Raw genomic sequence first — 13,215 nt, forward strand, 5'->3', positions numbered from 1 at the left:
ACGTCGTGGTACATTTTCTGATGCAGCTACCGAAAACAACTTTGTGACGCTGTCGCCAAATACACAAAACAATTACTTTGACAATCATGTTACATTATTTTTAAAATGTTTCCTTTTCTTTCTCTTTCCTTCTTTAACACACTACTTCTCCGCTGCCAAGCGCGGGTATATATATATATATAGATAGATAGAGATATATATATATATAGATAGATATGAGAACAACATATATATATATATATATATATATATATATATATATATATATATATAGATAGATAGATAGATAGATATGAGAACAACACACATATCAATGACAAAACAATTACATTAACAACCATGTTACGTTATTTTTAAAATTTTTCCTTTTCTTTTTCATACCTTCTTTAACACACTACTTCTCCGCTGCGAAGCGCGGGTATTCTGCTAGTTTTTAATAAATTTGCAAAAACCTCAAGTAAACTTTTTTCAAGTTGTTATTATGGGGTGTTGTGTGTAGAATTCTGAGGAAAAAAATTAATTTAATCCATTTTGAAATAAGGTTGTATCATAACAAAATGTGGAAAAAATGATGTGTTGTGAATACTTTCCGGATGCACTGTAGGTAGCCCTTGATATTTGGGAACAAATGGTAGTCACATAGGGGGAGGTCAGAAGTAAAGCGTGGATTTGATATCTCCTTGAATCCCCAGTCTCACAGAGTAAGCCTTTGTAACACTATGGTCAAGGACGTTGTCATCAAGCAGAAAGGGGATAAATAACATCTTTCCTTGCTGATTTTACATTAGTGATGGTCACAAACACCAAAGCAAATACAGCAAACACCTGCGTTGAGGTCATTTTGAGACATGTAATCAATTTGAACTACATCCTCAACATCACAGAAAACTGTGCACTATCTTGGGCCTTGAAATATATGTTGGTGTAGGAGACTCACTATGTTTCAGTTATTTTGATTGCTGTTAGGACTCTGGGTTATAAAGAGGAAACAACTTTTATCCCCAGTTCTGAAATTTTTCATAAACTTCTTCCTGTGTAAATTCATTAGTTTGAGAGTCACCTTGGAAGAACAAATGTAGTCAGACATTGTTTGGAACAATCAGCAAGCCCATCTTGATTGTGGCATATGAAGAAGAATGGTCCTGGTATATGTCATCTAGATGAATCTCCATAGGCATACTATTCTTTAGAATTAGAAATTCAGAGATCATACAATACTAGATCTTGTGATTTTTGCCATCCATTTTGACTTCATTTAGGAACAATAACACACACTATAAACCACAAATGCTTGAAACTTGTATTTTAAGTATTTTAGTACACAGGAGTTAATCCTTGCCAACTTACAAAATCAGCATTGCAGCATACTCTGTTTGGGTTCAGGCTGAAAAGCTTGCATATTTTTATCATTTCATTCTGAACAAGTTTTAAGGTATTAGAGACTATATTATATTTGCTTAACTCGTCACTGCCTCATACTGTATTTAACAAACACTATTTTTCCTTTTTCAGGTAATACAGTGCTGCATATTCTGATCTTTCAAACAAACAAGATTAGCTCCTGCCATATATATGACTTAATCATGGCCTATGACATGAAGGAAAACAGTAGAATTCCATTGGATCTCATCCAGAACAATAAAGGATTGACTCCTTTCAAACTTGCTGCAGCTGAGGGTAACTTGGAGGTTGGTATGATTTGGACTTGGTTTTTGTCAGTTTATATGGAATTTAATTGGTGGTCCATTGTTTCAGTAATTGTTGACAGTTTATATTCTCACCTGTCAGAGAAATGAGTTTCTGAGACTTTGGAGTCTACTCTGCAGAATTTAGCTATTCTCCTTGTGTGTGTGACTTTCCTTCCACAGTATGAAAACATGCTTCCTAGTCAACTGATGACTTCTATGAATGAGTAGAAGATCTGATGGTTGTTTTTGTACCCACTGTTTCAATAAAAGCTAATGCTTCACTTGACAAAATGTAAAAATATAAAGATTTTAAATGAATACATGGAAAAAAGTGGAAATATGTGTAATAACGGGTAGAACACAATAGCATTCCATAGTCTAAAATCCACCTAGCATGTACTGTAAGTACTGAATTACTGTACTAATCAAATATATCTAAAAGTACCATAACTGAGAAAGAACATTTTATTATCCAAATAGAAAAATATATTTATGTAAACGTTCATGTGGAAATTACCCACAAATAAATGTGTCTAAAAGTAAGTACCTAATAATGGTGTTCCTAAAATACGGCCTTGCTGAATGAGAAAATACTTGTTATATGCAAGTAAAATAACCAGTGTGATAATTGAATAGATGTGTGGATAGCTAAGGCCATGATGAAGAAGTGGGCAAAGCTACTACTGTTTCCACTCACAAGATTTCAACTGCTGCTGTAAGCAAAGAAAATACGTTGTTTATTTTCATAACCAAGAGTTGGTACTTCTTTTTTTATCCAGCTAAACAAGTCAGTCTAATATTTTGCCTAATACAGTAAGGTATTGCTGTAAAAATAAACATAAAAAATAACCCTTTAAGTCTTAAATGTGCATCTGTTTTTAAGGGGAATCAAATATGGAGGAGCTACTGCAAAAGATGGATACAACACAATGTTAAAGTTCAGTCTTATCTTTTAGATCTTTCAGTATATAGTGAACAAGCGTCAAATAAACCAGTGTCTCTTGGGACCACGGTCATCTTGTCTCTATGACCTTACAGAAATTGATTCTTGGGCAGAGAACAATTCAGTCCTGGAGCTTATCATCTGCAGTGAAAAAAGAGAGGTACCTTAATTTTATGTATTTTATAGTTTGTCTTGTTTTTGGAAAGTAATAATTAAGTGTCATAGTATATAATCATCAGAAACAATTCCAGGAAATTTAGTTCAATTCAATTTATTTTTGTATTGTTCTACACTAAGTGCAGGCTTAAAGAATTGTTTACAGTGTAGATGCCATAATGGATGGACAAGCATGCCACCTGGGAAAGAGAGGAATGTGTTACCTGGCGGGGAGGCCAGGATGGAAGGGCAGCCTAAATGGAGGTGTAATCTAGTCAGGATGGTTCCTAGTTTCCACTTGGGAAAAAGGACTACCGGATGGACAGGGAGTATTTCTACCAGGGTCAGTTAATCCCCGAGTATGATAGGTGGCAGTGCTCTTCTGCCAGGATCCAGTTTGTGCATCCTTAGCATTATTTGGAACCTGTTTGGGAGCTCCCTGTTTTGTGGTGCTTCAACTTGCCCCGGAGTGCAAAGGGAGTCAGAGTCAAGAGGTGGTGGACATCACTCGCTGGTAGAGAGTGGAGGTGAGAAAAGAAAGAAAGGGTGACAGGGACTGTGTTTGGTCTGGGACCTGTCATAGATGAACCCTGAGTGGTGTGGTGTCTTGGGGATTGGGGCTCAGTGGTGCCCTCTACTGACCACAACAGAAAAAATACATTTACAACTTTACAAATTAAATAATGCACACCAATAGAAATACAGGTTAGTTAAAACACATGGTAAAATAAAGTAATTCCAAACAAAACAAATCAATATTCTGTGCACGATTACAATTTCAACTTTCATATGTCTCTCAAGTTATCAGTGCACCAATTTTAATAGTGAAACATCCAGACAAACCATCTGAAAGTTAGGTAGTGCCATGTCCCCTATCATGTCTCTCTTTTTGGCATTGATTCTTTAAATCCACAACTTTTTAAAAATTCCAAATGGATGTAGTTACATTTGTGTTAAAATTGTACTTAATATTATTATTGTTATTATTATCATAGCTAATGTAAACTGATATTAATGCCCATCAATTAACATCCTGCTGAACACCTTCCATCGGGTTCTTAAGTTAAGTTTAATTAGGTTTTTGATTTTTTAATTAAGACAGTAAGAGAAGACTGATTGAATTGAAGCTCAACTGCAACAGTATTGATTGGGAATAATAAATTAATCTTGAACCAGGACATTTATGGAATTTATACAATATACGTAATTAACCTGTTAATGGTAAATATGGTCCAGTAGTATAAGTACCCTATCATCTGCATATTGAGGTTCTTTCTGTTGAAGTCTGTCCCTTAGGATATATCCAATATGAATAGGAAGAGGTTCAATAACAATGGCAAATAGTGTAAGTGACAAGTTGCACCCCTATCTTGTTCTGTTTTCTACAGCAAAATATTTAGTGTTTATAGTTGTGCGAGCACAATGTGTTCCTGGAAAGCCCTTGTAAAGCAAACTCCATTAATCACAAAGTTACATATAATTAAATACATTAAGTACATTTAATTAAAATAGGAAAAAAAGTATGCATTCCCAAAGCTGAAAATATTTCCTAAAATAACACCAGATTCCATTAAAACAAACATAATGACACTTTATTCAACTTTTAATAGCAGTGATCAAAACAAACTCTAATGAAATGTTTTCCCATTATTAATGACTCAATAATGCAAGCAGTCTCTAACTGCAGCCCACATTCATCTATTGAGTAATAGAACTGTTTACTTGCTCCCATTAAGTTCATTCATAACTACTGCATTATGTAACATAATGCAGACAACAGTCAGGAAACACAAACCATTAACTGTGCAGTAAAAAGGAGAAAAAAGCCATAAATATCACACTTCTCAAAATGATTTATGAATGACGAGAACAGATGGGGATGGTGGTGGCAAAATTAGTGTGAACTAGTCGGTGACAGCAGTGTAGAATAAGAGGATGATAAAGAAAGAAAAATATTAAAGATGCACCAAATTCTTTGGACTCCATTATTGGATCATTCACATTTTCTGTCTGTTTTACTGCACCATTGTAATTAAAGGATGGGAGAAAATTTGAAGGAGAGAACACAATTATGGCAGCAGGCATAGCTGTGATGTAGTACTGTGCAAAAGAACAATCAGACACTGGTCTGCTCAGCTCCTCATGCTTTCCTTTTCTGTCTGTAACACTTAATAGAAAATACCACATTCATTTTTGTCGCCATTAAAAAGAAACTGTTCATAAATGGGACAACTTGACCTGTATTTCTGGGTATATAAGTATTTTATTAGTGTGAACAAATGCTTCTGGGCAAGAACATGCACATAATGTTATGCATGTAGCAGTACAAGAAGGATAGGAAGATGGAAAGTGAGCATCAGGAGATGAGGAAATCAAACACAAAAAACTTGGCAAATACTTTTTTTTTTAATTTGTGATCAGATTTTTATTGTGTAGAATTCAACAAAGAACTGAGACGTTTTCAAAATCTGAATATTAGATAAAACAAAAAAAAGATAATAATCTGAATGATAACCCAATACCAAAAATAGCCAACCAAAACTCATGGTTGTATAATGTTAACTATATATCTTGAACCATAATTTACTCAGAAACTCAAATGCACTTTTATTATCAATCCACATCAAAAACAAAATGGTGCCATGACAGAACTAAAACATAATCAAAATAATTAATCTTCAGAGAAAAAATATTATAAAGATATTCAAAGACAGCCTATGATTCATCACACTAGAAAATATAATGTAACCTTAAAGAAAAAATAATCTGAGGCAAAAATTATTAAAGCCTCCTATATGGAAATACATAAACCCAAATGTACATGGTACAGTCAATAACCTTACCAAAATCCTCCTGTAGGACATGCAAACAAATTGACTTTTATTTTTCTTTTAAAAAATTATAACTTATTCGTAATGTAATGATTAACGTAGAAGGTGTTCATTTTTTAGCTTCCTTGAATGTAGCTATCACAAAGTGATTTAAGTTTTAGATTAGGTTTTATATTTCTTCAAAAAAGTCTTTGGCAAAAACCTTCTTTTCAATGCATTCAAAAGTATGTATCATCGTAAATACTTCTTAAATATATCATTTCTTTATGTTGAGTGGTTTAAATTCCACCTACATCCTTCTAGATTGTTGATATTTGCAATTGGATTTCTTTTTATGTATTGGTTGGGCCAGAATTTAGTTAGCCTTTGTTCTATGTTTATAATAAGGGTGTTGTTACTTAAGTATTATTTGCTCTGTTTCTCCTGTGATCAACAAGATGACGTCTATATGCAATGCAAGTCTTTTTTCATAAACTGCAGGGAGAGGCAATTTAACATATTTGTGATCCATTTTAGTGATATCAGTTATTGTGATGTATTTCTGTCTTGTAATTTGTTGTTGCATGAAGCAAAACAGAGCATTTATCTACTTAGCTATAGTTTGAGTGTTAGACTTAATAAAAAGAAACAGGTTGTTGTCAATAAAAAAGTAGTCGATTTAAAAATAAGTGTGATGTACTAAAAGAAAAAAAGTTTCTTATTTTATACAGTATATTTATTTTATTAAAATTAAAAAACATTCCATACATGCAAGTCAAGTTTGAAACAAATAAACTCCCACCCATGAGAAAGAGAGCTAGGTCAGCAGAGTAGAACTTTAATAATAGTAAAAATATGTAAATAAATAAATAAAGATAGATAGATATAATAGAAAAAGAGGGGAGAGAATCCTCAATTTAAATGCGGATTCTAAAATGCTATTTGTACAGATCCTCTAAGTGAGAATTTGATTTTTTCCGATTGTAGATAATATATAACATCAGTTATCCGCTGACTTAAAAGAGGTGAGTTAGGATTCTTCCAGTTGAGCAAGATAAGTCTATGTGTCAATAGTGAAGTAAAGGCAATCACAGTTTGTTTGTCCTTCTCCACTTTAAGCCCATCTGGAAGAACACCAAACACAGCTGTTAATGGGTTAGGAGTGATTGTGACACCAAGGTGTCTGATAGGGATTTAAAGATTTTTGTCCAGAATGATATTAATTTGGTGCATGCCCAAAACATATGGCCCAGTGAGGCTGGAACTTGATTGCAATGTTCACAGGTTGAATCCTGCCCGGGAAACATTTCGGACACTTTTAAACACCAGGAGTGCACTCAATATATAATTTTAAGTTGAACAATTGTATACATTGCACATTTTGAGCTCGACTGAATTCACCTACCATTCCTTTTCTGAGATGCTGAGTGAGAGATCCTTTTCCCAGTGTACTCTGGGATCTTTGAAAGTGAGGGACTTTATATTGTTTTCATATATTACAGAAATGCTGTTTGAGTCCTCAAGACTGTTTAAAATTTCTTCAGGTATAGAGGTAGGTGGGAGGTGAGGGAAATTGGGTAGGTTTTGTTTAATAAAGTTTCTAATTTAAAGTAGTGAAAGAAATGTGTTGCTGGAAAGTTAAATTTGGAGTGTCATTGTTTGTAGGATGTGATGATGTTGTCAATGTACAGATCTCTAAGTGATTTAATCCCAGATGTTTTCCAGACATTAAAAACTGGGTACGTTTGAGAGGGTGAAAAAAGATGGTTCTCGTGCAGAGATGCAACAGACAAAAGCTTCTCTATCTTAAAATACTTCCTACATTGGTTCCATATTCTGAGTGAGTGAAGCACACTTGGATTGTTAGGATATTGGCGATGACTTGTACTTATTGGGGTACACAGCAAGGAATACAAAGAACTACTGCAGGATTTTATTTCTCTTATGGACCAAGCCTGCATCTGCTTACCTATTTGTGTCAATGTCCAGGTTTTTATAGCTTGTATATTCACCGCCCAGTAATAAAATTGAAAGTTAGGTGGAGCCATCCCACCTTCTTTTTTTAGGTCTTTGTAGGGGCACCTTTTGGATGTGGGCTATTTTGAATTCCAAATAAGTGAGGTTATAGTTGAATCGTAATTTCTTCAAAAATGATTTATTGATGTATATTGGAATTTTTTGAAATAGAAAAAGAAGCTTAGGAAGGATATTCATCTCCCAGCTAAAGTGAGATGAAGGATAGACCATCTATGCAAGGCTTACTTTTTTCCATGCAGACATCAAAATTTTTATAATGAAAAGCTTTATGTTTACTCATGATGTTTACCCCTAGGTATTTAAACTGATTTATGATGGTAAAAGGGAAGGTGTACAATATAATCCTGTATTTAAGAATTCACTGGAAAGAGCACACTTTTGATCAAATTCAATTTCTGAGACCAGAAATCTTTTGAAATTCTATTAGTGCTGTTATGACTGCAATCACAGTATTTTGTGGATCTGATATATATAGTACCATATCATCTGCATATAGAGAAATTTTCTGTTCCAGTCCTTCTCTGATAATCCCCTTTATCTCATAAGCATTTCAACAGTGAGCAGCCAGTGGCTCAATGGCAATTGCAAACAGCAGTGGTGACATGGGACATCCTTGTCTAGTACTCTGTTCTACAGTAGTTTGAAGTAGTCTGAATTAATGTTAATACAAACTGAAGCTTCTGGACTGGTATACAGTAGTTTGATCCATACACAGATGTTTGGGCCAAACCTAAATTTCTCCAATATGGTAAAAAGGTAGTTCCATTCAACCATATCAAATGTTTTTTCTGCATCAAACGATAATAATATCTCCTGGGCGTTTGACTTTGTGGGTGAATATATCACATTAAACAGGCATTGAAGATTGGAAGCTAAGTGCCTGCCTTTAATAAATCCAGTTTAGTCTTGTGATATTACCGAAGGAGGCAAAAAACATTGTTTCTAATGCAGGTAGAGAAATCTCCTTTGGTCAGACATGTTATGGTCCTTGATAAAGCATGAAGTTATCAAGGCCACATTAGACATTGCTATTAGAGTTGGAGATGATCTATCTAGGGTAGAATTTATTGCACAATTAAAATATGTTATTATGAGTTTACAAGTATTCATATTAGCGATTAAAGAGAGATGTTTAACTATTAATTCTTTATTTTCCCAGTTGGTTCCATTCTTTTTCTCTACTATGCAGTGCCCTTCCGAGTTGGAGATTAGTTCACTAGTAACATTAGAAATGAATATTTCAACTCTAGTTTCCTTGTCATTGTTGGAGTGAAACTCTTTTAAGCCAAGCTTTTATAATTAAACAAGTCTCCTGCAATTTTTATTTAGTGCGCTAAGATGTATTAAGACCTTTAATGTCTTACCTAGAAAATATAATGAGTTATCCATATAACCATATAATCAAGTTTTTGTATAATTTATATTTGTTGTTAAAAAGAATAAAATGCTATCTTTTAAATTAAATTATGAAAAGTTTCAGTTGCTGAGCTCTGCAACTAGTGATACTTCAGAGTAATAGTAGTCTGGGCATTGAAAAAATGAGTGAAACTTGCTCTGCATTCATATTCTTTGTAAAAAGCGTATGAAGAGACAAAACGTGGCACCTTAAATCTTTGATCTATTTACAGAAGACAATACTGTTTAATGATACCCGTTTTTCCATTTTGTTTACTATGTTTTCCAGTAGCATTGTGCATATTCATATTCTACACCTTGATTTATCAATTTTCTTTTTAATAGGCTCGTACAATTCTGGAAATTGCTCCAGTTAAGCAGCTCACTAAGTTAAAGTGGATGAAATATGCGAAACACTACTTTCGCTTACTGATGCTTGTGTATATTTTGTACATCATCATCTTTACCCTGTGCTGCATATTTCGACCACTTAAATTACGTCCAGACAACGCAACAGATCCCAGGGATGTCTTGCTATATGTAAAAAAAGACGTGCAGGTAATTGTCACATATTCCATCTATTTAAATGTCTATCTCCTTCTCCTTTCTACTGTTCCCATTGTTCTCATTTTAGAGTTACCACCGATATGTCTCTGATTTAGATTTTTCCCTTTTTCATTTATCTACACACCTTTCATACAGAGTATGTCATATACTGTAGTATATATATATATATATATATATATATATATATATATATATATATATATATATATATATATATATATATATATATATAGTGGCAAGTGGCTGGGGTTGGTACCCAGTTGGGATGCCCAGAAGGAACGGAGGAGGGGTTACGCCTCCTCCAGACCACATGGGGGCAACCGCCCTGGTGGCTATGGGAACCACAGAAAAGGAGCATGGAAGCTCAACCCTACAGGGGCTCGTGGTCACCACCAGGGGGTGCCCAAATGCCTGAGGAGCCCTGACCCTCAGCTCTTCCGCCACACCCGGAGGTGACGGGGGAAAGAAGACCAGGGACACCCAGAGTGCTTCTGGGTGTACAGCTGGCACTTCCGCCAAACCAGGGAGTGCTGGCAGTAGCTCATTGGGAGGCACCTGGAGCACGTCCGGGTGGGTTTAAAAGGGCCGCCTCCCTCCATTCGATGGCTGGAATCGGGAGGAAGAAGGACAGAGCTCGGGAGGAGAGGAGTGGAGGCAGACCTGAAGAGAGAAAGGCATTGTGTGAGACCTGGACTTTGGGGGAGTATTGGGTTGTGTGCTGTGTCACTTGTGTAAATAATAGTTGTAAATAAACGTGTGTGGTGCTTAAACCAATATCTACCTGTCTGTGTCCGGGCCATATTCCATAACATATATATATATATAAATATATGTTTGTATGTATGTGTGTGTGCGTGTGTGTGTGTGTGTGTGTTTTCATGGAGTTTGCATGTTCTCCTCATGTCTGTGTAAGTTCACTCTGGTTTCTTCCAATAATAAAAAGAGACACAGGTTTGTGAATTGCTGTTACTAAACTGTCCCTAGTATGTGTTTGTGTGGATGCATATACAGTATGTGTGTTTACCCTGCAATATATTGGAACCCTGTCCAAGTGCAGTTTCTGCCTTATGCCCAATGACCGCTGGGATGGGCTCCAAATGTATTCAAGTAAAAGGTAAGTTAGTGTTATTACTTACTTCTTCTTCATGATCATAGTATGGGGTGACAATTAAAAGTGTGTTTCAGAAGTAAAAGTGTATTACATTTTGATGTATACACAGTATATATTTGTTTATTATAGTTTGTGGTCTTTCAAAGAATTAAACTATTAAGGTGTATCAAGATATAATTGTTATAGAACCACCACAATGAGGAAAGTTTTGCATTCTCCGTTAACGCAAAAGATAATTGGGATTTATGGTGGGTGCTGCTGCATTAGGGCTAAACATGATAACTCATTTCTAATGCATGTATTGTATGTAAGTCACGTAGACCTATATGGATCATGAATGCATGTTGTATAGTTTTTATAGTTGGAGGCATCCCTTACCAAAAAACTGTTCTCTCAGGGCTGTTGGTTAGTTTATTTGAGCTTAAACATATACATTTTAAAAGATAGTAATACTTATATTTAACATTTGCTTTACTTTTGCATATGCTTCCCAGAATGAATAAATGCATCATAGAATTCAACTTTTTGTTAAAACATATTGTTTTTCCTGTTGATTTGTTTAGCTGATGGTTCAAAAAAAGAATAGATCTAACAGACTCCATTTTCCTCTTCTTAAAGTGGTCTCAACCTTACCCACAATGTCTTCTAAAATGTCACTTCTCTCGCTGTCCATTGCACCTTTTCTTCTGAAGCTTCTCCCACCATTCCTAACTGCCTACCTATCAGGACTACCTGTCATATGCCTGCACTTGATTTTCTCCAAATCTTTTTTGATCAACTCCTGTTTAAATACACAGTTTATTCACTTAAATGCTACATGTTATTTTGATAAAATTAGGGTTAGCTAAAATAAAAACAAATATTAGTCTTATTTAATAACCTGAAAACAACTGAAATGTTATCTTCGTTACAGTAGTGTTACTTCTCAATGTAATGCTTCTATTGTTTCTTTTTTCTCTTCATTGGATTTCTTCAGATTTCTGTGTATGTGTGACCTGTGCCATAATCTCCAATCTTATCTTCAGTAACTATTATCTTTTCATTGTATTACAGTGTAATGTGTGGCATATAACCAAAATATTTAGGTTTCCTTGAAAAAAACTGTCAAAAAATGAAACTAGTGTAGAGGTTTATTGATGAAATAAGCAATTACAAAGGACATATGTGGCACCAAGCTGGTAAAAGACAATAAATAAAAGAACCTGAATCACTGCAATTAGTAGACCCTGCTTTACACAAATGCATGGATAAACAGCAACAAAAAGCAGGTAGGAGTTTTTTTTAAGTGTACAGAGTGTCCTACAAAGAAATTCCCCAAAGCAACCTTCAGAAAAAGAAATTGTAACATTTGAGGAGGAATCTTGTAATACTATTCCTAGGTGACAGAGTTCAGGCAATCCAAAACAAGCTACGGGAACTTGATCCTTTAACTGTCAAGAAAGGGTAACATATGATCAGATAATGTTTTTTAAGTTTCATTTAGCTTAAAGCCAAAACAAATACAAGGATTTATGTGCACTTTCCACTTTTGAAGCATAAATACTTGTTGTGTGTAGCTGCAAAAGTCACCCTAGCTCACTTATATATTTAGCTCTCACTACAAAATGAAATGAATAGTAAACTGGTTTGTCATGAAGGCCTTACTATACACTTATATCAGTAAAACAGATTATTATACATTGGCCAAAGAAATCTTTCACTTTCCTGATAAGCAAATAAGGTTAAGAAAGTCAAACTGTAATCCCTCTATTGTAAAATGATCTTTATTTAATTTTCTTAAAGTGTAATATTGTCAAGATTTGACATTCTACTGAGAAATGTAGAGAGGGATTTCTAATGACAAATCCATGTGAAAGCATTTGTCAAATTTGTTTTACTTTAAAGTATATTGAAAACAGTATTGCAATAATGATTTGTTAAATATTCTAGAATATAATACAGCATATCTATTTTTTGATTAGCTCAAGGTACATCAAGTTCTTTAAGGTCTTTTTTTAAAGGTGTGATTTGTCAAATTCTTTACAATAAAATTTGTAAGGTGAAGGAATGCAAGTGTATTTTGATTGAATCCAGTCAGATTTATATGTTAGGCTGACAAAGTACATTTCTGTATGCCTAATATGTAGAATAAGGATGATGTGTGAATAGCAGGAAGGAAAAATAAAAGAGGGGAGTATTATTAGTCTAGTAGTTATAATGCTAATGAGTCAAGTGATGAGATACAAGAATTTGTGGTTATATACAGTTTAAAGTGATCAGGGGAAATTATTTGAAGTCCTCTCAATTTAACTGCATAGATTAAAAGTATTACGGTGGGTTTAAGAAACGTTTGGAAATTACTCATTGGATAATTCATTGTATTATGGTATTGTATTATAACTTTTTAGAATTTTTTTATTAAATTGCACAGCTTAGACAGACAGGACATGTAAAAACCTGAAAATCAATGAGAGAATAACTTTTTAACTTTTACAAAACAGAATACTACACAGACAACTTATAATAGTT

General features: G+C 34.3%; 1 protein-coding gene across 2 annotated transcripts in view; it reads left to right on the forward strand.

Moving 5' to 3' along the window:
• LOC120535725 (transient receptor potential cation channel subfamily V member 6-like) overlaps window positions 1-13,215 on the forward strand; it is a 118,999-nt gene that overhangs the window by 76,002 nt on the left and 29,782 nt on the right. For both annotated transcript variants that reach the window (XM_039763751.1, XM_039763750.1), the window contains 3 exons: window positions 1,513-1,688; window positions 2,645-2,791; window positions 9,375-9,587. In XM_039763751.1, the coding sequence (XP_039619685.1) occupies window positions 1,513-1,688; window positions 2,645-2,791; window positions 9,375-9,587 (536 nt within the window). The remainder of the gene's footprint in view (window positions 1-1,512; window positions 1,689-2,644; window positions 2,792-9,374; window positions 9,588-13,215) is intronic.

This window comes from Polypterus senegalus, chromosome 9, assembly GCF_016835505.1.
Source record: "Polypterus senegalus isolate Bchr_013 chromosome 9, ASM1683550v1, whole genome shotgun sequence".
Lineage (NCBI taxonomy): Eukaryota > Metazoa > Chordata > Cladistia > Polypteriformes > Polypteridae > Polypterus > Polypterus senegalus.